Source organism: Cavia porcellus, unplaced genomic scaffold (assembly GCF_034190915.1).
Source record: "Cavia porcellus strain 051 isolate PalLab524CR breed Dunkin Hartley unplaced genomic scaffold, mCavPor4.1 scaffold_15, whole genome shotgun sequence".
Classification (NCBI taxonomy): Eukaryota; Metazoa; Chordata; class Mammalia; order Rodentia; family Caviidae; genus Cavia; species Cavia porcellus.
The window spans coordinates 67251182-67274154 of NW_026947498.1; the positions used below are offsets into that span (position 1 = coordinate 67251182).

At 37.9% G+C, this 22973-nt stretch overlaps 1 protein-coding gene across 2 annotated transcripts in view; it reads right to left on the minus strand.

Annotated features, from left to right (window-relative positions):
- The window catches only part of Polq (DNA polymerase theta), a 147428-nt gene that overhangs the window by 4966 nt on the left and 119489 nt on the right, over window positions 1-22973 (minus strand). For both annotated transcript variants that reach the window (XM_023564894.2, XM_063225057.1), the window contains exons 25-27: window positions 13058-13242; window positions 11285-11396; window positions 7367-7491 (exon numbers count right to left, since the gene is read on the minus strand). In XM_023564894.2, the coding sequence (XP_023420662.1) occupies window positions 7367-7491; window positions 11285-11396; window positions 13058-13242 (422 nt within the window). The remainder of the gene's footprint in view (window positions 1-7366; window positions 7492-11284; window positions 11397-13057; window positions 13243-22973) is intronic.

Consider the following 22973-nt stretch of genomic DNA (forward strand, 5'->3'; position numbering starts at 1 on the left):
AAACCCTCAGATTAACAGCTTTTGTCTTAAAAACAAATGACATGGGTGCCAGAAGTTCACCACTGTTCCAGATATTAAGTATCTGTTAAAGAGATATACCTTTATTTTCAAAGCTACTGTTGCTTTGTCACATGCTGGTGAATCCATTGTAAACTCAACTGTCACTCAGAATGACAAATTTTAGAGTTATACCCACTCCTGCAGGAAACTGTGCCTCTGTGCAGTAAACTGCATGGATGTTTCTATCCCTTGCTGCCTTTCATTGGCACATTACAGAGCCTCTCCAATGGCCACGCAATTTGAAGTGAAGGTCCCTATTAAAGGACAGACTTACTTGTGCCCCATAAACTTTGAGGAAAACTGACATACAGGATATGTAAGCGCTATCCAACACTACAACAAAATAAATGGGGCACATCCCTGATACCGATCACTCCAGAAAAAGGAAAATATTGGAGCAGAGCCACAGTCAATTCATAGCCAAACCATAATGTAAATGAAAAATAGTCTCTTGTTATAAGGCATGGAAATTTTGGGGGTGGTTTAAAATACCATAAGCAAGACAAATATAACAAATACTCCACTCTCGTGATGTTGTACTTTTGTAATTTTTTTTTCACATTAAGCAAACCTGGCAGTCTTGGCTGTGTGCCATTCAAAGCTCAGTTCTGCCCAACCCTAGCCATACACTGGGGCCCCTGCACCCAGCCCATGGAGGACCTCAGCACTGGATGAGCTCATGCCAGGGCGAGCTCCTGGGATCCCTGTAGCACAGAGCAACGGAGGTGTAGAGCAACAGAGGTGTAAAACCACAGGCCCAGCTGACTGAAGAAGACCCCAACACCCAGGAGGAGAGCTGCACTTCAGGATGGAAGTGTTGCCCTCACAGAGCCCAGGTGAGAGACACCTTGGGAGACAGGCCTGCAGAAGGGGAGCACTAACTGGGGATCTTCTGAGATTCCCTGGGAGACCTGCGGTCAGACCAGGAGGTTCACAGGGTGTGTATTCCGCTGAGGGAGGCAAGGCTTTGAGGATGAAATCATCAGAAGGAGTGGTCCTGAAGAAGGATCGTTAGCCTAGGGGCATCTTTGATCTCTGGTACTGCTGAAACTACTAGTCTGCAGTAGTACAGGCTGATATGTGGGCGGTCTGTCTGCCGTAAAATCATAACCCTCTTAGTTCTGACTAGGGAATGTCCAGGAGTAGGTCCTAGGGTTTGGCAATACCCAGTTGTCATTTGATACTGCCGATGCCACTGAATTTATAAGATAACACAGTAGTGGATAAGTACTGGTTTTCTCTCTGTGCTAATATCTGGAGTTCCTAGGGATCATGAACAGTGTAACACAGATATATACACACACACAGGATCATGGGGAAGCAGAGCAACAGAACACTCCCAAGGACTCTCAGCTCTAAGACACAGCAAAGGGGCACAAATGGAGAGGGAAGCAACTTCCAGGTAGCAGGACTCTCCAAAAAGTTTATAAAAGAAATAAAGAAACCAGATGAGTTCAAAAGAGGAACCAAAAACTCTTGACATTATCACTCAATATGCCCAAAGTGGATTTGGGTGAAACAAATAAAAACTTGGTTAAGCTGATGAAAACAGTTCAAAACATGCATAACGTATTCAGGAAGGATATATGAGCCTTGAGAAGATTTCAGGCAGAACCTGAAGTAAAAAACTGTATAGAATTTATAAGTTGCAGAAATGAACAACGTGAAGACAGAGTGTCTACAACTGAAGACAATGGTAAATTATAAAGAACTACTCAAAAAGTCACCAAAAAGAAAAAAGAAAGAGAACCATCTTACAGATACTAAATGACATCATGAAGAAGAATCTAATCTAAGGTTTACTAAAATTTAAAAAATGCTAAAAGATTTATTAATTTATTAATATTTATTAAAAGATTTATGAACATGATTATAGAAATCATAATGGAACATTTCCCGAATATGAGAAAAAAAGTTTAAAATATAAGCGAGGCTTACCGATCGCCAAACAACTGTGATGAAAAAGAAATTCAGGAAGCAGCGCAAGCTGCGCGCACACCAAGAATAAAAAAACCAGCATCTCCCGAGACTCTGCCATGCCGGGACTTGGGGGACCAACTAAGAAATCAAGGATCCAGCCTTCCTGGTAAGCAACGGCATGCCTACTGGGGCGCAGGCTGAGAATCAAACCCCACCTCCCATGAGCAACCAGACAGTTCCCAGGACAGCCTGAGTTGTTACAACTAAGGTACATAAAGCGACTAAATGCTTATATTGTTTGGTTAATTATGCTGACTGGGGCAGGCAGTCTGAGTATTTCTTGGGAGGATGACAGTATGCAGTATAGCAAATATGGAGATTTCCTCCTATTTTGTCTTTGAGTCCAATACGGTTTTCCTTTGTTCTGATGAACTGTTTTGCTTCATTCAATATTCTGTTTGCTTGGTTTCACTGTATTTTTTTGGTTAATTTTGCTATAGCTGATGGAATGGACAACTATTGTGAAGATAACAAGATATACTATGGTAGCTATTATTGCTTTTCTGGTATCCTGCTCTGAAGTTTTACTGCATTGTCTTGATTGGCTTTGTTCTGTCTTGCTTTGTTGTATTTTACTATCTTTAAAATAAAAATGTGGTTGAATACCTAGGTATCAGAAGAAAAAAAAAAAAAAGAAAAAAATACAACAAGGCATATCCTTATTCAATTGCCAGCTGGCCAATAAAAAAAGCAGAATTTTAAAAGCAAGAGAGAAAAACAAAACAGAAATCACATATAATTGTAAACCAATCGATTACTGCAGACTTCTCAGTGTAAACCTAAAAGGCCAGAAGAGCTTGAAGTGAAGTATTTGAAGCCCTAATAGCAAAAAACCTCCAACCAAGAGTAACTTATCCAGCAAAGCTAGCCTTCAAAATAGATGAAAAAATAAGCATGTTTCAAGAAAAAGACCAGCTTAAGAGCTTAATGACTATAAAACCAGCACTCCACAAAACACTCAATATTTTAGAAACCATGAAACCAACGATGCTAAAACCTAGATGAAACAAAAACACCAAGAAAGTCAACAGGTAAACAACAAAAAATGACAAGAAAAGAAAACGGAATCAGCAAGAGAGAAAGAATTCAATGATAGTAAATAATCTCAGTGGTTCTCAACATTAATGGCCTCAACTCTCCAACATTAAAAGACCCAGATCAGCAGATTAGATTTAAAACACAGAATCCAACAGATTGTTGAATTAAAGAAATTCAACTAATCCAAAAATATATCTATAAACTAAAAATTAAAGGATGTGAAACAATATTTTATGCACCAGGACCCTAAAAAGATGCAGGGGTTGCAATTTTAATCTCAGACAATATAAACTCCCAGTTAAAACTGATTGATTACAAGAGATGAAGATCATGACATACTAGTTAAGGGAACAATCCAAAAAGAGATAATGTTTAGAAAAATTTATACACCAAATATTGGAGTACCTATTTTCATAAGGCAAGTACTGCTGAACATGAAACATTAAATAAATGCTAACACAATCATAGCAAAAGATCTTAACATCCCATTCTCACAGACAGACAGATCAACCAAACAAAAACATGAATAAAAATTAGAGCTGAATCACACCCTTGGATATAAGGACTTAATAGATATCTACAGAGTATTATACTCCACTACAGCAGAGGACACATTCTTTTCTGCAATACACAGTACTTTTCCCAAAACAGATCACCTACTACTAGCCCATAAAGCCTGATTAAATATAAAAGAATCAAAATCATCCCATGTATAATGAAAATAGAAATCAACAGAGACAAAATCATGGAACAGGTAAAAGCCTCTGGAAAAAAACACACTCCAGTGGGTCAAAGAAGAAATCAAGGAAGAAATTTTTAAACTCCTGGACATTAATGATTATACCTATATAACTCAAAGAAACCTCTGGGACACTATGAAAGCAGTCCTAAGAAGAAAGTCCGCTGTAATCAATGCTTATATTAGGAAAACAGGCAGAGCTCAAATAAACTTTTTAGGGAATCTTGAGATTCTTGAAGAAAAGCAAAATAGGCCCAAACCAAAGTCAGTGGAAATCAATAAAATTGAGACTAAAACAAACATTCAACAAACTGAAGAGCTGGTTCTTTGAAAGAATAAACAGAATAATCCTTTTATTAAACCTTACCAAGAGAAAGAAAAGACATTACCTATAGTCAGAAATTTTAAAAAGGTGACATCACAACAAGCACAGTCAAAATCCAGAAAATAGTAACTACTTTGAAAAACTACATTCCAAAAAATTGGCCAATTTTGAAGAAATAGACAGATTGCTAGATTCATATAAATTATCAAAGCTAACCTAAGAAGAAGTTAGTGCCCCAAACAATGCTGAACAACCCAGTAATAAGCAATGATACAAAGACAGTAATAAAGAATCTATCAACCTAAAAGGGCCCAGACCTGATGGATACACTGGTGAATTCTACAAAAACTTTAAGGATGTTATATAACCTACACTCAAGCTTCTCAAAGAAGCTGAAAGGGACAGAATGTTCCCAAATTCATTTACATAAGCCAGTATCACTCTGATCCAAAAACCAGATACAGGCTCAACCAAAAAAAAAAAAAATCTTATAGGTCAATTTCCTTAATGAACACCGATGCAAAAATTCTCAACAAGATATAAGCAGCTATAATGCAGCACATCATCAAAAAGATCACCATCATGATCAAGTAGAATTTATCCTAGCGATGCAGGGATGGTTCAACATACATAAGTCAATAAGTGTAATACATCACATAGACACAAACAAGGTCAAAAGCCACACAATCACATCAACAGACACAGGAAAAGCTTTCAACAAAACCTAACATACTTCATAATAAATGAAGAAAACAAATTTACAAAAATCATAAGTAAATTTGATAAAAGCTATTTATGACAAACCAACAACATCATAGTAAATAGCAAAAAACTAAAAGCATTCCCTCTAAAATCAGGAAAAAGGCAAGGATGCCCACTATCACCACTTCTGTTCAACATAATGTTGGAAACATTAGGCAGAGCAATCAGGTAAGAGAAAGAAATAAAAGGGGTAAGTATAAGAAAGGAAGAACTTAAATTATTATATGCAGATGACATGATACTTTATATAGAAGACCCAAAGAACTCTGTTAAGAAATTCTTAAAATAGGGGGCTGGGGATTTAGCTCAGCGGCATAAGCACCTGCCTTGCAAGCAGGCAGTCGTGAGTTTGATCCCTGGTACCGATAAAAAAAGGAAAAAGACAAAAAAAAAAAAAAAAAAAAAAAAAGAAATTCTTAAAATTAATAAGCAACTTCAGCAATATAGCTGATATGAAATCAACATATAAAAATCATTAAAATTTGTGTACACCAATAATAAATGCAATGAAAAGGAAATTATGAAAAAAACATGATAGCATCAAGAAAAATGAAATACGTAGGAATTAATCTAAGCAATGAAGTAAAAGATCTCTCCAAAATTGAAAAAGGAGACTGAAGAGGACACTGGAAAATGGAAAGCTTTCCTCTATGCCAGAGCAGGCAGCGCTAACAGTGTCACAATAGTCATACTAAAAAAAGAGTCTAAACAAAAAAGTAAAACACTTTTTTACTTTTTACAAACATCAAAAAATAATCTGGCAATATTTACTCTATCCCTTATTCAGGTGCGTGGAATGTTTTTTCTCAGAAAAAAACATAGGAAGTCAGAACACGGATATCTAAACGTTTGACATGGAAAGTCTTACTCTCACATCTCTACAGATTGAACTATTAGTTTTCACAATTTTTATGATTTACTTACCTTAAGAATTCTATACTCCATTGTTTAACCATACAAATCCCAAGAAAGAAATGAACTTATGTTAGACAAATCCAAATTCATCAATCTTCTAATAAAAGCCTTCTAACTTCTAGAAAGAACATTCTAGACTTCTTGCTTCTGCTAGCTCCAAATAACTAGCAAAAAGTTAACTAGCCTTAAGTGACAACTCAAACTATCTGTTCCTATCCGCTTGGTTTGTACTCAGTCCTCACTCAGACAGTTACCTATTTATGGATTGTCTTTTGTCCATTCCTAAAAACCTTCTGACAGTCTTTGAGAATCTGTTCCTGCTTCCTCCCTGAAGCCAAAGTATAAATGCATATATAAATTTGTTTGTTTTCTGAGACAGAGTCTCATTATATAGTTTGGGCTGACCTTGAACCTGCATTGCTACTCCTGCCTCAGCCTCCCAAGTGCTGGGATTATAGAGCTGCACCACTATGCCCTGAGAATACATAAAATTTTTATATAATTTGTGTTTGCCCTAATGCTTCCAATACTTTGGACTTATGGTTCTTAGTGCATCAACTAAAAGACATGGCAAAAATTTAGAGCAATGGTAAAGAGCTTGATAAATAGCTACTGTCTACTTGTGGATATATGAAAGCCTATACAATAAAGTAACGAAAACCAAGTATTCCTCCAGGATCCCTAAAACACCAGCATTCAGAAGGTTTTAAACACCAACAGATGTAGTCAGTTAGGAGACTGGCTACTTTCACGATGCAGTGGACATGCGGAATTATGGAAAAGGGCAAATCACGATGTGTTAAAATAGCAAGGTCTAGACTAAAATAGGGGCTTAAATACTAAGATATATAAATACAGAGTGATGACTCAGCTCATGAATGATTTTATTTGGGAACAATTTGATTCACAAACAGAAGCAGTTTTGCAAAAGTCTGTTATTGTTTGTGAACTCTACATCAGGTGAGGCATTGCTTCTCAGCCTTTTGGCTAAGATCAAGTGTGCATCAGGTGAGGCATCTTTTCCATATTTGTGGAACAAACTAAATTCATGAAATGAGGCACCACTGTATATATTATCAGGAATCCCAATGATCTCAGAAAAAGATGGCAGTCATAATTTTAGCAAATATCAATAAATATTTTAAATAATTTTAAGAATAACATTATTTTAAGAATCTTAACAATCTCTAATAAGATAACAGTTTTAAAACGAACAGGAAGAAATAAAAAATACTGTGAGAAATGTTAGCAATCTGGTATAGTACAATAAATGAACATATGGTTTGTGGACCACAAAATAATCAACAAACAAAAGAATTAAGTGTTTTACAATTTGTTGCCAAAGCTAATAAATAACTGGCTTGCTGGCATGGGACATCTTTAAATCCATGTGTTCAATAGACCAGTTTACATTAGTCTCCAATGACTGTGCTGTCATTTCAGAAATGCTTAACAAAAGCAACGATTGACCAAGTACATACAAAGAACCAATTCAAGTACATATCATTAAAATGTTAAGTTAAAAATTCACAGAAATTTCAACATACATGAGCTTTACGATAAGGGTTATTGTCTCTGATTCCTGGTAGGTATCTACGCCTTCCCAAAACGGTCTGAACAAAGCCATCTCTTTCACAGTTCTTCACTGTCTCTCTCAGGAAACAATTAATCCCTACAAAGAAAATACAGAATTACATAATTATAACTTAAAATACAAAGAATGAAATACACCAAAATTATTCTCATAATTAACATTAGTATCATATCAAAACTATACATTAAAACCTTCATGTGCTTTCTGTAAGCTTGAAAAGTTAAAAAACAACACAATCTGCTTTTAATCAGAAATAACATAAGACAATCCATAAATAGGTAACTGTCTGAGTGAGGACTGAGTACAAACCAAGCGGATAGGAATAACAAACAAACAAACAGCAAAACCACAAGGTGTAGTGAGTGTTCAAAATACTCAGATTCCCTGGACAGCACCCAAACTCTGCCATACAGGTCCGGCCGTCGCTGTGCCGAGGGTGTTCCAGGAGGCACACACTGGAGGGGTGGTCAGCCCCGTGCTGTTCACTCCATTCTCTGCCCACAGGGTCTTCTCCTCTGTCTCTCTCAGCCTGGCCACCAGCCACAGGCGCCCTGCCTCTTGGCCACACCGGAAGCTGACAAACTGCTCCGCGCTATCTTTGTTTAGCTGTGCACTCTGCTCATCCAAAGTAACAGACACAGTGCTTCCCAACTAGGGAAGCTGATAAATCTCTGGGCTCTCTGACAGGGCAAGAGCACAGAAGCACACTTGGCGGGAAGACAGGTGGGGGGAAGAGCCAAGCGCTCGGAGCCAGGTGAACTCTGCAGAGGCTTCACGCCGCAGGCAGGCCAGTCTCTCAAGGCAGTCAGGAGGAAAGGGTGGGCTGCAGGAGGCTGGCCTCTCCACATTCCTACCTAACTCCTGGACTAGGCCTGCGAATATTCAAACTGTCAGGGCTACTCAAAAAACTTCTGAAGTATAATTTAGAGCTGGTAAAAAAAAAAAGTCACTTGGAGTGAACAGTTGGACACATTGTGACAAATGTTCGTGCCCTAGCCTGCTGCAGCTACAGAGGACACCGCTGTCTCTCAGCCACATCACCAGCCCCAGGCACTCGCTGACCTGCTTGACAGCACTGTGTTAGCTTTTAGTGCACTTAGATTTCATAAAATTGGGTTATGCTGTATGTTCTCATACTATATGTATGCGTGCCTTCTTTCCCAAGAAAAAATATTTTCAGGTATCATCAGTATTGTAGTGAATATCATTGCGACTCCTGTTCCTGGACTGGTAATATTTCATGGTAGAGATACATAAAAATTTGTTTATCTATTTTTCCTACTAATATACAGTTGGCCTGTTCACAATATCTGACTGCTGTAATACTCATTTCAAATCTTGCTTTGGACATACATTTTTATTTTTCTCCGGCAAACACCTAAAACTAGTTTCAGGGTTATATGGCTAAGTGTATGTTTTTTATGTGAAAGAGCAGCTCTACACTATCTACAAAGTTGTATTTCTGTTAATCGTGTTATGTACTGATATGTTCAATTATACTTTATCTGATGATATAGCCAATTCTGTTGATGATAACAAGAAACAGCACAGTGACCATGGTAGAACTCTTTATACAGCAAATTTATGTCTTTTTAGTTTTATATATCTATAGGAATAAGTTTAGTTCTGTCCTGCTTTGTTATGTTTCTCCCTCTAATATAGAAAAGATAGAAATACCTGTTAAGATTCATGCTTACGTAAATCCTATAAACAGTTTATGAGAACTGATCTGATGACACATGATGAGATAAACAAAAACTTTGAAGGAAAGAAAGTGGCACTGCAGTACACAGTCCTGATTGCAGAGTGTTATGATGTCAAATCCAGCAATATTATTAATCTTTGTTCAGAAGGATTTTAATCTAATAAATTGTGTTAGGTCCCAACATAAATGAAGATATAGATAAATACATACATGTCTAAGTGTATAGGATTGATAGCCATAATAATTAGTTTTTGTTGGATAGTTGAACAGAACTGTTTGCAGTCTCCCTGGTTAAATTCCCATTTATATGTTCCACTTGTGTAACTTGAACAACTATTTGTGGGGGGACAATATGTATACATAACTAGTGATTTATTACTGTCTATTTCTTTTCTTTGAAAGTACGTACTATTTCTGCCTGTTTTCTATTTTGTTTTGTCTTTCTTTAAATAAAAAAAGAGCAAATAGAAAGCTTTTTCAAAAATGGTTTTAACTTTTAAAGTCCCACCAAAGTAAAAGAGATAACAGTATTTTTAATTTTAGCTATTTTACTGTTTTTGTAATGGTTTCTCTTTAGTTTTAATGTGCTTTTCCCTGATGACTAATGATGACAACAGTTAACATCATTCATGTATCTGCTCAATCTGCCTTCAAAACACTGAGTTATAAGAGTTTCTTATGCATTACAGATAGAAGTCCTTTGTTGAACAGTAGCTACTACAAATATTTTCTCCCAAACTATGGTTTGCTTTTATATTTTCTTAATTGTGTTTTTCATTAATGTTTTTGTATTTGATTAATTTATTGTTGTTATGATTTAAGACATCTTTCCCTGTCTTGATATTAAAAATATTTTTCTCATTTTCTCCCAAAAGATAATGTAGCTATTACTTCTCAGTCTACAAACCCTATCAAGTTAAATTTTGTATTTGATGTGATACATAATCTGAGATTAATTTCTTTACCATAACATTATCTAGTTCCTCTAGCACAAATTTCTGAGAAGATTACATTTCATCTGTTAAATTACCATGGGAACTTTTGAACAATCAATTAAATACATTTATAATTCTATCTCTGGGCTCTCTGTTGTGTTTAACTGATAAGCCTACCATCTGCCTATCTTAATTATTGTAACTTTATATTGTTTTAATATGAGGAAATGTAAGTCCACCACACTGTAATTTCTTCCCAAAGCATTATGGTAGTTCCAAGTCCTTCATATGTCCACACAAATTTATAATCAGCTTATGAAATTCTACATAAACATCTAATGAAATTTAGATTGGGACAACACTGAATCTGACAATTTGCAGAGAACTGTCATCATAACAATATTATGCTTCCAACCAATCAAAGTGGTCTATCTCATATGTACTTATTTCTCTCCAGACTTCTCTGGAATTTTAAATGTATCGTCTAACACATACTCTGTCAAATTTATGCCCCAGTATTTCCTGTTTTTTGGATAATAATCACTAATTCTTTGATAGTATATAAGAATGTGACTGATTTTACACAGTGAATTTATATGATGGGATCTTTCCAAAATTTAGTCATTTGTTCTAATAATTATTTTTATAGAATCCATATCCATGGCAATATGTACAAAAAGGCTACATCTTACTGAAACAGCAATTTCTTTTTCCTTTCAAATCTTTTTATATTTTCTTTTGTTACAGTATTGGTTAGTCAATGCCAATGTTCATAGGGTTGGAATTGATTGCAAAAGAAGATTAAAAAATTTTCCAGGGTGATAGTAACCATTCTAGATCTTGAATGTGATGTACATTATATGACCATATACATTTGTCAAAATTCATAGAACTACAGACTTGAAAAGGGGCTGTATATAAATTGTATTTCAAAGAACTGTCAAAAGAGCATCTAACTTAAGACATCAAATTACTCTTTCACAAGAGTTTTCTCTGAGTTCTTATCCATCTCTGCCCTACTTCTCTGGAAAAAAACCCCAACTGTATCTTAGTAAATACTCATATCAAGTAAGGTTCATGTTTTTTGCCAAAAACCATGCCTGATGAAAATTTCTGAAAACAAAAATTTTGGTAGAAAATTCTAGAACACACATTTGAATTAATCTAACATGGGGAATCTGAACTGCAAACAGTGGCATCTAGAAGACATTCAGCACTCAAGCATTGTTACCTTTATATCTGGACTTGAAGGAATCAATATAGCAAGCAGCAGCATCTTCTTTAATGCCCATTTGTTCTCCTAAAGATTTAGCTCCCATCCCATAAATGATTCCATAGCAAATCTGAAAGGGAGTCATCATACTCAATGAGGAAATTAAGTCAGAACTACATAAAATGCAAATATAACCAGTTCTTTTGTATTGAAATTTTGGTAAACTTTATTTTATAGTGAGTCAAAGAAATGATTAGATCTACTTTAACACTTGTTTATTTTGCTGTTTTGTTTTTTGGATACAGGGTCTTGCTATGTAGTTCAGCTGGCCTTGGACTCACTACGTTGGCCACACTGTTCTTGATCTCACAGCAATCCTCCTGCCTAAGTCTTCTGAGTGCTAGGATTACAGGTACACACCACCATTCCCCACTGGTGTTTTTAAGAGAGAAAGGAATGAAAGAGGAGAAAGTATAAGTGAATTTGAATGTGCATATGTGTTGTAATAAAAGTCACCATCTAAAAAGAAAGATGTATTTCCATTTGTCATCTGTCTGTCACTCGTGAGAGCAGCCTTTTACTCCTCAGAGCATCCCCACTAACATCTGCTTAAAGAAGCACCTAGAAGATAGGGAAAAAATATTATACACATTCTCTATTTACCTGTGGACAGAACTAAGTAACAGATCATCTATTAACACAGAGACCACTTCCGTGGAAATAAATATCTTCAAATTACAGCCCCGTAACATCCCACAAGTGCAGAATTTATCTGGGTTAAATCCCAACAAAAGCCTGAGGAAATTTTGGGAGCAGTGAAAGGAAAACAGCCAGCTTGTCCGCTGAAGAGATTCTGACTCACCAGGAACTCCTGCCTCGGTTCAAGCTTAGCGCCATCACTCACAGGCAGGCTTTTTTCACTCGTCACTAACCCTCCCTGTCTTGGTTTCTTCGTCTATAAAATGAAGACAGTGATACCCGTGGCATGGAATTAAGACTGGGAGAACTGCTGCATGGAAGCATTCGGAAAACCGTCTGGCATAAAGCAAGCTCTACATCAGTGTTACCAAAACACAAAACACAAAAAAGACAGCATGCATTAAATGAGTATCAGAATTCCAAACTTTTTTATTGTGATAAGCCTGTTAGAGGGATCCCCACTACCACAGCCTTCTTTCTTTTAAAAGCTTTTTATTTTGCTTTTGTGGGTTTTTTTTAATGCTTTGCCAGCTCCATGTGGTGCACATGTGTAATTCTAGCACTTGGGAGGCTGGAGCAGGAGGATAATTGCAAGTTCAAAGCCAGCCTGAGCTACATAGTGACTTCAAAGCCAGCCTGAATATACAGTGAGACACTGTATATAAAGAAAGCTTTATTTTATTGTGATTCCTAATGTTTGTTTGCTTTAATCTCATAAAAATTAGTGGTATCTAAGATCTCAGCAACACTTACCAATGAGGTGGTTCAGTGCTTTGTGAAGTAGGACAAAAGTGCTATAGCATACGCACAGGAAAACCACCAAGGGGCTTACCAGTATGGAGGCAGCCACGCCAGGGAATGAATACGCAGATTAACGGGCCGGATTGCCCAAGTCATAACCCTTAGAATTTCTCCTGATTCCACAGTTAGAGTTGTATCACCTTGAGTGTAACACCGTGAGTCCTGCTCTGAATAATGTGATTGGAAATATCCAAAGACAGAAAAATGTTCCTTGTATCAAGTAATTCAGATAGTTAAAAACTCTGGACCCACTAGAGCCCTGTGTGTGCCTGGGCGCGTCCACCAGGTCACCTGCTTTGCCTGTTGCCTCAGCTCATCCCCCACAGACTCCGGCTCCGTCATCTTCCACTCTGCTGCGATGCTCCTGAAAACGTCGGCTCCAGTGTTTAGTACTTGAATGAGACGATGATCACGAGACAAATGAGCCAAGATCCTCAGTTCGAGCTGAGAGTAATCAGCAGCCAGTATTAAACCACCTGCAACAGAAACAACTGTGGATGAGCCAGCGCAGAGCTCTGTGGAATCCGATTTCTGCATAACTGAGCAGTTTGTCAGAAATTTAGTTCTAATTTACAACTTTAGATCAAGTGTTCAAAAGTTAATACTTTGTTTCTAATATGATGCAATTTAGTTCTGAATTTGATTTTTTTCTGATAAACTTGTGAGTTTATAACATGTAAAGTGCCCCATATTCCCCTAATCAGAGTGGAATGCTTTCCCTGTTGCTCTGCAGCACCAGGCAAATAATACCATACAGCTCTTGATGCCCCACCTAAGTGGCACTGGGGTCCCTATGAATGAGAGACATATTTCTTTTTCATTCCACAGGAAGCCTTGCACAGATTCTAGTGCACAACAGACCCCTTGTGTACTAGAAATGGTTGTTGAATGAATAACAACTTGGTGTCCAATGAGTGAATGCAGTAAATGAATTGGGGAGAAATGTGCTTTGCTTTGACAATAGCAAAGACATTCATGAAAAGGGTCACACCATCAGAGGTGAGAAAGTTCCCAGGAGGATGAGACAATTACCCAACTGGAAATAACTGAGCCAGCATGGCAAAAAACAGCACTACAAAAACAGAAGCAGGATCAAGGATAAAGAAAGAAAACTATTTTTAACTTGTATCATTGCTGTATTATAAGGAGACTTCCTACAAATCAAAAACAGTCAAACTATAAGTAAGCAAATAAAGAAATAAAGCAAAACACCTTCAACACATCAAATAGTTTCAATCAGAATAAAAGAAATGGAAACTAAATCTATAGCAAGAAACAAATTTTCTTCACTTATACTGCAAAAATCCAGAAGTTTGGGCAATATACCCTGGCAAGGCTGTCAAGAAACAAAGATGTTCCTGGGAAGGCAAATGCTAACCCTCCCAGTTAGATGGGCACGTATGTAGTGAACGGGGGAAAGCCATGAAACTACATAAAGAACCAGACAAAAATTTTAAAGCTGAAAATGCAATATCTGTAATACAAAATTCACTAGAAAGGTTGTGGTAGTGGTTGTATCCTGTAGATGAAAAGATCCCTGAACATTAAAACATTCAATAAAAACTATCCATTAAAGCACAGAGAAAAAAGACAGAAAGGTTCAAGAAGAAAAGAAAAAAGGGCTCGCTGGCCTAGGGGGATGGCCAGGAGGTGGTATCCGTGTGTATCTGGAATAACGAAAGGAAGAACGTGAGGACAGACCGTTAAATGAGGCCAACAGTTGGAATGCTTCACATTTAGCAAGAATTATCACAGCACAGATTTTTTAGAATTTCAACACTAAGCAAATCCAGGAAATTGAACAAATCCAAAAATTCAAGTAGCAATGCATTTAGATTCAGAGCCAAATCAAACCGGATAAAAAGGAAAAGATTGAAAAAGCACAAGACATACTACTCTTGGAGTAATCACAAGAAAAATGAGAGTATACTTCTCATTGAAATAATGCAAAGAAGAAAATAATGGAAATTCTCATTTAAAGTGCTGAAAGAAAACAATTATAAACCTGTAAATCACAATCAAGTAAGGATATCCAACAACGACGATGAAATAGAGAAATTTTCAAGTATGGAAATGCTGAAAAGAAACGCTGTCAGTAACCTACACAACAAGACACCTTAAAGGACATGTATTAGATGAAGCAAAATGATAACAACAGAAACTTGAGTCTTCTTCCAAAACACGAAGAGTGCCAGAAATGGCAAATCGTGGTTAGATAGAAAAGACATTTCACTGTCTTTTAATTTCTTCAAAAATATATAATAGAGCATTTAAAGTTAAAATACTCACTATTTTCAAGAGCATATAATAGTCATGTCTTGGTTACTTTTCTCTCATTAGTGGGACAAAATACCCAACACACAACATGAAGGAAATAAAGGTTTATTTAGCTCACGGTTTGCAGAGGTTTCAGTCCATAATCAGCTGGCTCCAAGGCAGGGTGGCACACGGCACTGGGGCAACAAGTTGGCAGCAGCCAAAAAAAGCAGCCAGAGCAAAAATGGGGGAAAGCAAGATAAAGTGGGATGAAATTATTTAAAGATGCACTGTAACGGGATGCCCACTGTAAACTCTAAAATATCTAACATGTATATAGTTAGTCAGTAGTGGAAGTAAAACAGACAAATAAAAATGGTCAGTTAACATTCCTAAACAGATTTATTTTAAAGACTAAACAGTTTGAGGCAGCCAAGTACTCAGAAGTGGCTCTCGGAGATCCATCTAATGAAGCAGATATGCAGTTCCGTTCAGGAGATGGAGATCACAGGAAAGTCCTGCACTGTCACTTGAGCAAACGAACAACCAGATAAAACCCAGAAGTACCGTATTGCTACTCAGAAGGATACGGAACAGAAGCTGAAGTGGGGAGATAACAGGAGACCTGAGAGGATGGACCACAAGCCCTCCGTCGCCACGGCTGCGCTTCAGTCCCATTCTCTAATGTTTGGACGTTATCTTGCTAACCTAACAAGAGACTTCCAACAGTGCTCACTGAGGACAAGAAGATTTCTCAGAGTGACCTTAGCCCACGTAGGGAGGGGAGCATGAGAAGCGCTCTGGCAAAGGGAGGTCTTCAGACAGCCTGGAAAGCAGCCAGGAAAGGGCCAACCCAAAGCGGGCGAGGAAGTCAGCCAGGACACATGGCAGCTCAGCAAACAAAGGTCAAACCAGGTGTGGCAGGGTGCATGCCTGTAATCCCAGCACTCAGGAGGCTGAAGCAGGAGGATCACTGTGAGTTCAAGGCCAGCCTGGGCTACAAAGTGAGTTCAAAGCAATCCTGAACTATATAGTGAAGCCCTGTCTCAAAAAGACAGACAATAACAACAACAAAACAACAAAGGCCTCAGTTAGACTGGCAGGATTTTCTTGCCAGAATTAAAGCACTCATGCCTTTCTAAAACATATCTGTTCTATTTAGTTACAATTAATAGTGCTCACAGGACAAGATCTGCTACACAGCCCAAGGTCTCCTAGGCCCACTTCTACATCAAACTTGCCTGTCTGTAACCCCATAGATTAATCTCAATTTGTCTAAAAATGTAGTCATTGTGGGGTATAAAACCCACTCAACACAACTCAATAACACCCTCTAGGGCAACCCATTCCGAGTTCATTTCCCTAGGAGCTTTTTGCTTCCACTTTACAATAAATGCTACTTTCTGTTTTCGCTCTACAATAAATACTTTGCTGAGTCTTCTTTTGATTCTCTCCCTAGTAATTCTTTCTGGGTTGAAAGAACACAGTAGCCAGAGAGCAACAGCAGTGAAGCGCAGAGCTCTGCGGGGCAGTGGGCTTCCTTCCAGGTGGAGGCAAAGGCTCCACCTCCCCGCAGGAAGCTAAGGGGGGCCCGCCCTAATTATTAGCTTGACCATGACAGAGAAAAACTAAACTCATGGGGCTAGGGGAAACCCCCAGCACCTAGCTCCAGGAGACTAGAACTTGAGGCTGAGAAAGTCTCAGTGGGTGACCAGACTCCAGCCGGCAGTGAGCACGACTGATCAGGCAGGTGGAGGGAAATGCCCCAAAAGAAAAGGGCGGGCATCAAGGGTGGTTTGAATAAGGTGGCAGGAAGAGTCACAGAATAGGACCCTGTGACAGGAGGGGCTGCATGTGGACGTCTGCTGTAGGAACAAGCTGAAGACGGGGCAGCCATGGTGTTTAATTGCACACAGTCATTCAGCACAAGTGCACGAGCACAAAAACACCAGCCAGGCCTGCCACCGACAGCACAGTCAGGTAATTTAGTGTTGGCCACAGTACAGATGTTTGGACCAGGAAAGTAAGAGGCCTGGCAGACAGCCCAGGCTTTCAGTGCCAGATACCGAGGAAAAGGAGTGGCAGGTGGGGTCAGTCCTGCTACCGGGCTGACCTGACACTAAGCTCATCTACAAATACCAAGGGGTAGAACTCAGCCTCCAGAGCCCCTGAACACCCCACAGGGACAGAGGCACAGAGGAGAACCTTAAATTAGAAAGAAAAAATGTTTTCACCTTTTATCAGGCAATAGCTAGTAAAACTGTGGCGGAGATAATTATTTCCAATATAACTGCCCCCACAGGAAGAAAAGTGGGCCTGGACTGATGTGGGGGGAATATGTGTAAATATGTGTGCATTGGATATTACAGTTCTTGCTTTGCTTCTAAATCTGAGTAGTCATGTGTTGTCATAAGTGTTGTTTCATAGGGCTTCACAACTTTGTATTTCTGCTAGTTCTGCGATTTTTCCTTTGTATTTCTGCTAACTGGACTCAATCTCTTTATATTTTCTCTCACTTTGCATTTAGATTTCCCTCCCTTCTTTCTTTGCTTATCTCAAATCTCCCCTTCCTTTTTTATATATATGTATATATATATATATTTTTTTAAAGAAAGATAAAACAAAACAGAAAGCGGGCAGAAATAGTACATACTTTCAAAGAAAAGAAATAGTAATAAATCACTACCTGATGTATACATATTGTCCTCCTATAGATAGTTGTTCAAAGTACACAAGTGGAACATATAAATGGGAATTTAACCAGGGAGACTGCAAACAGTTCCGTTCAACTATCCAACAAAAACTAAGTATTATGGCTATTAATCCTATACACTTAGACATGTACGCGTTTATCCATATCTTCATTTATGTTGAGACCTAACAGAGCATATTAGATTAAAATCCTTCTGAACAAAGATTAATAATATTGCTGGATTTCACATCATAACACTCCAGAATCAGCACTGGCTACTGCAGTGCCACTTTCTTTCTTTCAAAGTTTTTGTTCATTTCATCATGTGTCATCAGATCAGTGCTCATAAACTGTTTATAGATTTCACGTAAGCTTGAGTCTTAACATGTATTTCTATCCTTTCTATGTTAGAGGGGAAAACCTAACAAAGCAGGACAGAACTAAGCTTTTTCCTATAGACATATAAAACTAAAAAGACATATAAATCTGCTGTATAAGGAGTTTTATCCTGGTTACTGTGCTGTTTCTTGTTATCATCAACAGAATTGGCTACATTATCAGATAAAGTATAATTGAGCATATCAGTACATAACAGAATTATCAGAAATACAACTTTATAGATAGTGTAGAGCTACAAAAACAGGTAGTAATCAAATCAGAATGGATATCATAGTGAATCATTATCATTTTCAGTATAGTTGTCTGTACTCCTCAACTTATTGCCATCATCCTTACAGGTTTTGAATAAAATCCGTCAATAATAAGCAGCAATCAAACAAGTCAGATTTAACTAAGATCAGTCATAATATAACAGTATAAGTCATACATGGATCCTGATAGAGTTAATAGGGAATTAAAGATATCCCCTATGCTATGGACAGCCATCCGTGCCCCTCAGACCCAATGCTTGTATATAAACTAGGACAGAATGAGTTCCAACCAAGCAGAGTGGTGTGAGTAATAGGGGTTTTAATTCCTGATACACTATTAGCTATACCTTCTGCTGGTTTTTTTGTTTGTTTGTTTGTTTGTTTTGAGGACTATTTCTCCCTTTTACTCCCCTAGAATGAACTGTGTATTTTTGGGTCTCCCCAACACTCATGATTTTGTACTGGGGGGCAACCTACTATTTACTTAAGTGTTTCTGAACTTTCTCACTCCTGGGCTGGATTTCTAGTTATATTTCTTCATTTATTAAAGCCTGTCTGTTCAACGTATCCATATATACTGGTCTAATGACTCCTATTACTCTCTAGTTACCTATCTCATTGAGTTCCATTTTCTCATGTTTGATTTTGGTCCATATAACCTTCTTCAGGCTAACTATATTTCCTATAAAGAGCCTCTCGGTGGACCCTATCTCTTAATCCACTCTGCCTGCTATTATCTATTTTTTCCCTGAACTTAGGGTATCTAGACCATCTATATTAGAAATTATATCCAACCTTCTCTGCCTCACTTCTGTTGAGCTCTTTTTCTGTCATTAGTTGTCAGCTTGTCTTCTTCATTTCACTTTCTGCTCCATTCATTGTGGCCGCTCTGTCACTGTTTTTGGAATCTTGTTATTTTTCTCTTTTAGAATGTTTTGCAGTATTCTCTGTAGAGTTGAATTGGTGGTTGCAAATTCCCCTAGTTCCTCTTTATCCTGGAAGCACCTTGTTTCTCCATTAATTTCTAGGGACAGTTGTGTAGAATATATCAATCTTGACTGGAGGTCATTATGTTTCAAAGCTTGAATTATTTTGCCCCACACTCTTGGTGATTTGATGGTTTGTGCCGAGAAGTCTGCTGTAATTCTGATGGGTGTTCCCTTGTAAATGATCTGTTTCTTGTCTCTGATGGCTTTTAATATTCTGTTCTTATATTGGATTTCTGGAATTTTGATTATTATATGCCTGGGTGTAGTTCTGTTTGGATTGTAGGTAGCTGGGGTCCTGTATGCCTCAATCATCTGAGTATCTTTACCTTTTGCTAAATTAGGGAAATTCTCCTGGATTATTTCTGTGAATAGCCTTTGTAGTTCATTTGTTTGTGTCCCTACTTCTTCCTTTACATTTTTAATTCTTAAGTTATAGATCCTCTTGTCATCTTCTAGACTTTGTATTATTGGCGTTTGTTTCCTTGTTATTTTTAAGAACTTTTTCCTTTCATGCTCCCACATTACAAATCTGTCCTCCAGTTCACATAATCTATCCTTAGTTTCTTTCAAGCTTTTATGCCAGCTTTCAATAGTTTTTAGTTTCCTGGTAATCTCCTTGAACCTGCTTCATGTATTCTATGTTTTTTTTTTTTATTTTCTCCATCAAACAATTCTCCCCTTTTTTTTCCATTCTTCCATTCCACCATCTGTTTTTTCTTGGGCGGTGCTTAGCATTTCTCTAGCTATTCTAATTATATCTTGCTTTACTTCGTTAAATACTTCACTTCTGAAATCGTCTATGAGGCTCCAGAGATATCGCTTTATGCCTATTGGTGCCGTGTCTCATATTGCATGTTTCCTGTCCTTATTCTCCTTTGCATTTACCTTTCCTGGATCAGTGTTCTCAGGATTGGGGACCGAGGACCCTTTTTTACTGCCTTCTCTTGTCATATTTTTTGTTCCTTCCATATAGGCGTATACAGGAGGCCCAGTTTCTTTCTTTGTGGGTTACAGTTTGTTTGAATCACGCCGACTAGGTATTTCCGCCCACAGCAGTGTACTAGGGAGACACAGACCTGGGCAGCGTCTGCTGGCCCGCCAGCAGGTTAACCTACTGAAGGCTTCACTGCTAGGGTGCACTGCCAGGTGCTGGGACCTGGTTTGGGCTAGCCTACTAGGTCTTAGTCCGTAGCACCAGGTCAGGTGCTCCCCACCAATCCTGCTTGAGAGGGGAATATGTGACCGAGGTCACTGCAGCTTCTGTTCTGACTAGTCTGCCCAGTCTCAGAATGTCCTTTGTTAGAGCCTCCTAGTCTATGGAAGGGTTTCCGTTCCTCTCACTCACCATAGGTCGATGCAGGGCTCCCCGCCAGTTCTACTCTCAATTCGGTTCGCTGATTCCCGCTCTCAGAGCTTTCGCATCTCTATCCTGCTGTGTTGATTCAGATGCAGCAGTGGTGGCAGGAAATCCAAATTGCAGTTTCCAGAGGCATGGGTTCCAGCTTCGGTACTGAGATTTTATCTGTTCCGGTTATAGGACCGGGATTGCATTTCCAGTTGGTTTCTCTCAGCTTAGTTCATTCCTGGGTCAGCAGGAAATATCACCCCCTGGTTAGGACTCCCCACACTGCACCATTCCTGGATTCTAAGCTGGCTATGTCAGAGAGCCTCCATAACTGTTGTTATCTATCCGTCTTGTCCCTTTTCCTCAAATCTCCCCTTTTGCCCCTTCCTTTCTTTTACATGCATATTATAATCAAAGTATTTTTTTCATTTTCCTAGTCTATCTTATATTGTTACTGTCCTTTCTTTTCCTGTGAAATAGTACACAACTTTTTACACAAGTTTTTAAATTATATGTGGACACAGGAATGGTTCTTTACATGTTAAAACTGTTGGTATTCACTCCTTGTAAAACAGTGTTAAGGTTTGAACTTATATTCTAAATAGGCTGAATGGGTGCTTTCACTCTGAGACATACCCCCAACCAGGAGTCCACTACAGAGAGAAAGCTGCTTACTAAAAAGACCTCTGCACAAGACAGGTAGAGCTGTCCTTTCAATTGACCTGTAACCTTAAACACAAAGGCACAGAAATTGTGAGAAAACAAGGCAACAAAATGCCTCCAAAAATTTATAACTCCCCCAAAATGGATCCCACAGATACTAATGTGGATAAAATTCCCTACAAAGTATTCTAAAAACTAATAGAATGATCAATGAATTCAAAAAAGATACAAATATATATGTAGATATGTATGTACATACATACATAATATATATGAAGGAAGATAATAAAAGATATGAAAGATCATTTCAGTACATAGATAGAGGTTCTTAAAAAACCAACTGAAATTCTAGAAATGAAACCCTGAGTCAAATAAAAAGTTCAACTCAAATTCTAAGCAATTGTTAAGATGAATCAGAAAAATATCAGGGCCTGAAAACAAAGTAAGTATACTAGAACATTCAGAAAGTAATAAAGAAAAAATAAGATAAAATGAAAAGACTAGCCAAGAGATCTTGAACAACTCTAAAAGAACAATTTTAAGACTCATTTTTTCTTGTGACAATGAAGAGGCTAATAACACAGAAAACCAAGTCATTGAGATGAAAGTAGAAAAGTTCCCAAACCTAGAGAATGAAGTGGACACTCAAGTACTACAGGCATTTAGAGCCCCAAGAACATATGACCAGAAAGGAATCCCTCCACAACATATCATCATCTAACTGACAAAATCCAGGACAAATAGTACTAAAAGTAGTTAAAAAGAAACATTAAATCACTAAGGAAAACCCATTAAAATAACAGCAGACTTTTCAACAGAAATTCTTAGAGCCAGGAAGGGTTAGAATGATGCATTGCAAGTCTGCAGATAAGGTAACTATTAGACTGGAATACTGTATCCCACAAAGCTATTCTTCAAAATCAAAGGAGACATATGGACTCTCCAAGCTTAAGTATAAACTAAAGAAATTCGTGACCACAAGGCCAATATTGCAGAAACTACTTGAGGGAATCCTAAACAAAAGAACATGTACAATCACAGAACCAAATGAAAAAATAAAGCTCATTGGGAGAGTAAATAAGCGAAAATCACAATGCATCAAACACTAGAAAAAAAAGCGCAAAATAATATGAATTGAAACATTTTTCAGCAATAGCACTTAATATAAATAGTTTTAATTCTCAAAAGATAGACTGGCAGAATGAATTGAAAGAAAAAAGAAATAAAACAAACCCAAGTATATGTTGTCGGCAAGAAATACATATTACAGACAAGGAAACAGAAGAAAGTGAAAGAACAGTGTCTTAGTTACTTTCTACTCGTCACTGAGACAAAATACCTGATGACCAAAGTTGGGAAAGGAAAGGTTTATTTCTTACAGTTTTTGGAGGTTTTAGTCCATACTCAGTTGGCTCCAAGGCAGGATGGAAAGGCAAGGCCTCAGTTCATGGCCGCTGCAAACATCAAGGCTGAAACCAACAGGAGAGCAAGACACGCCTTCTTCCTGCCATTACATCACATCCTCGCTCCACCCCTAGGCCAGTGTAGCACTCACACCCCCAATTTAAGTGCTAGACAATGAGCCAATCACAAATGAATAATGCAAAAGCAT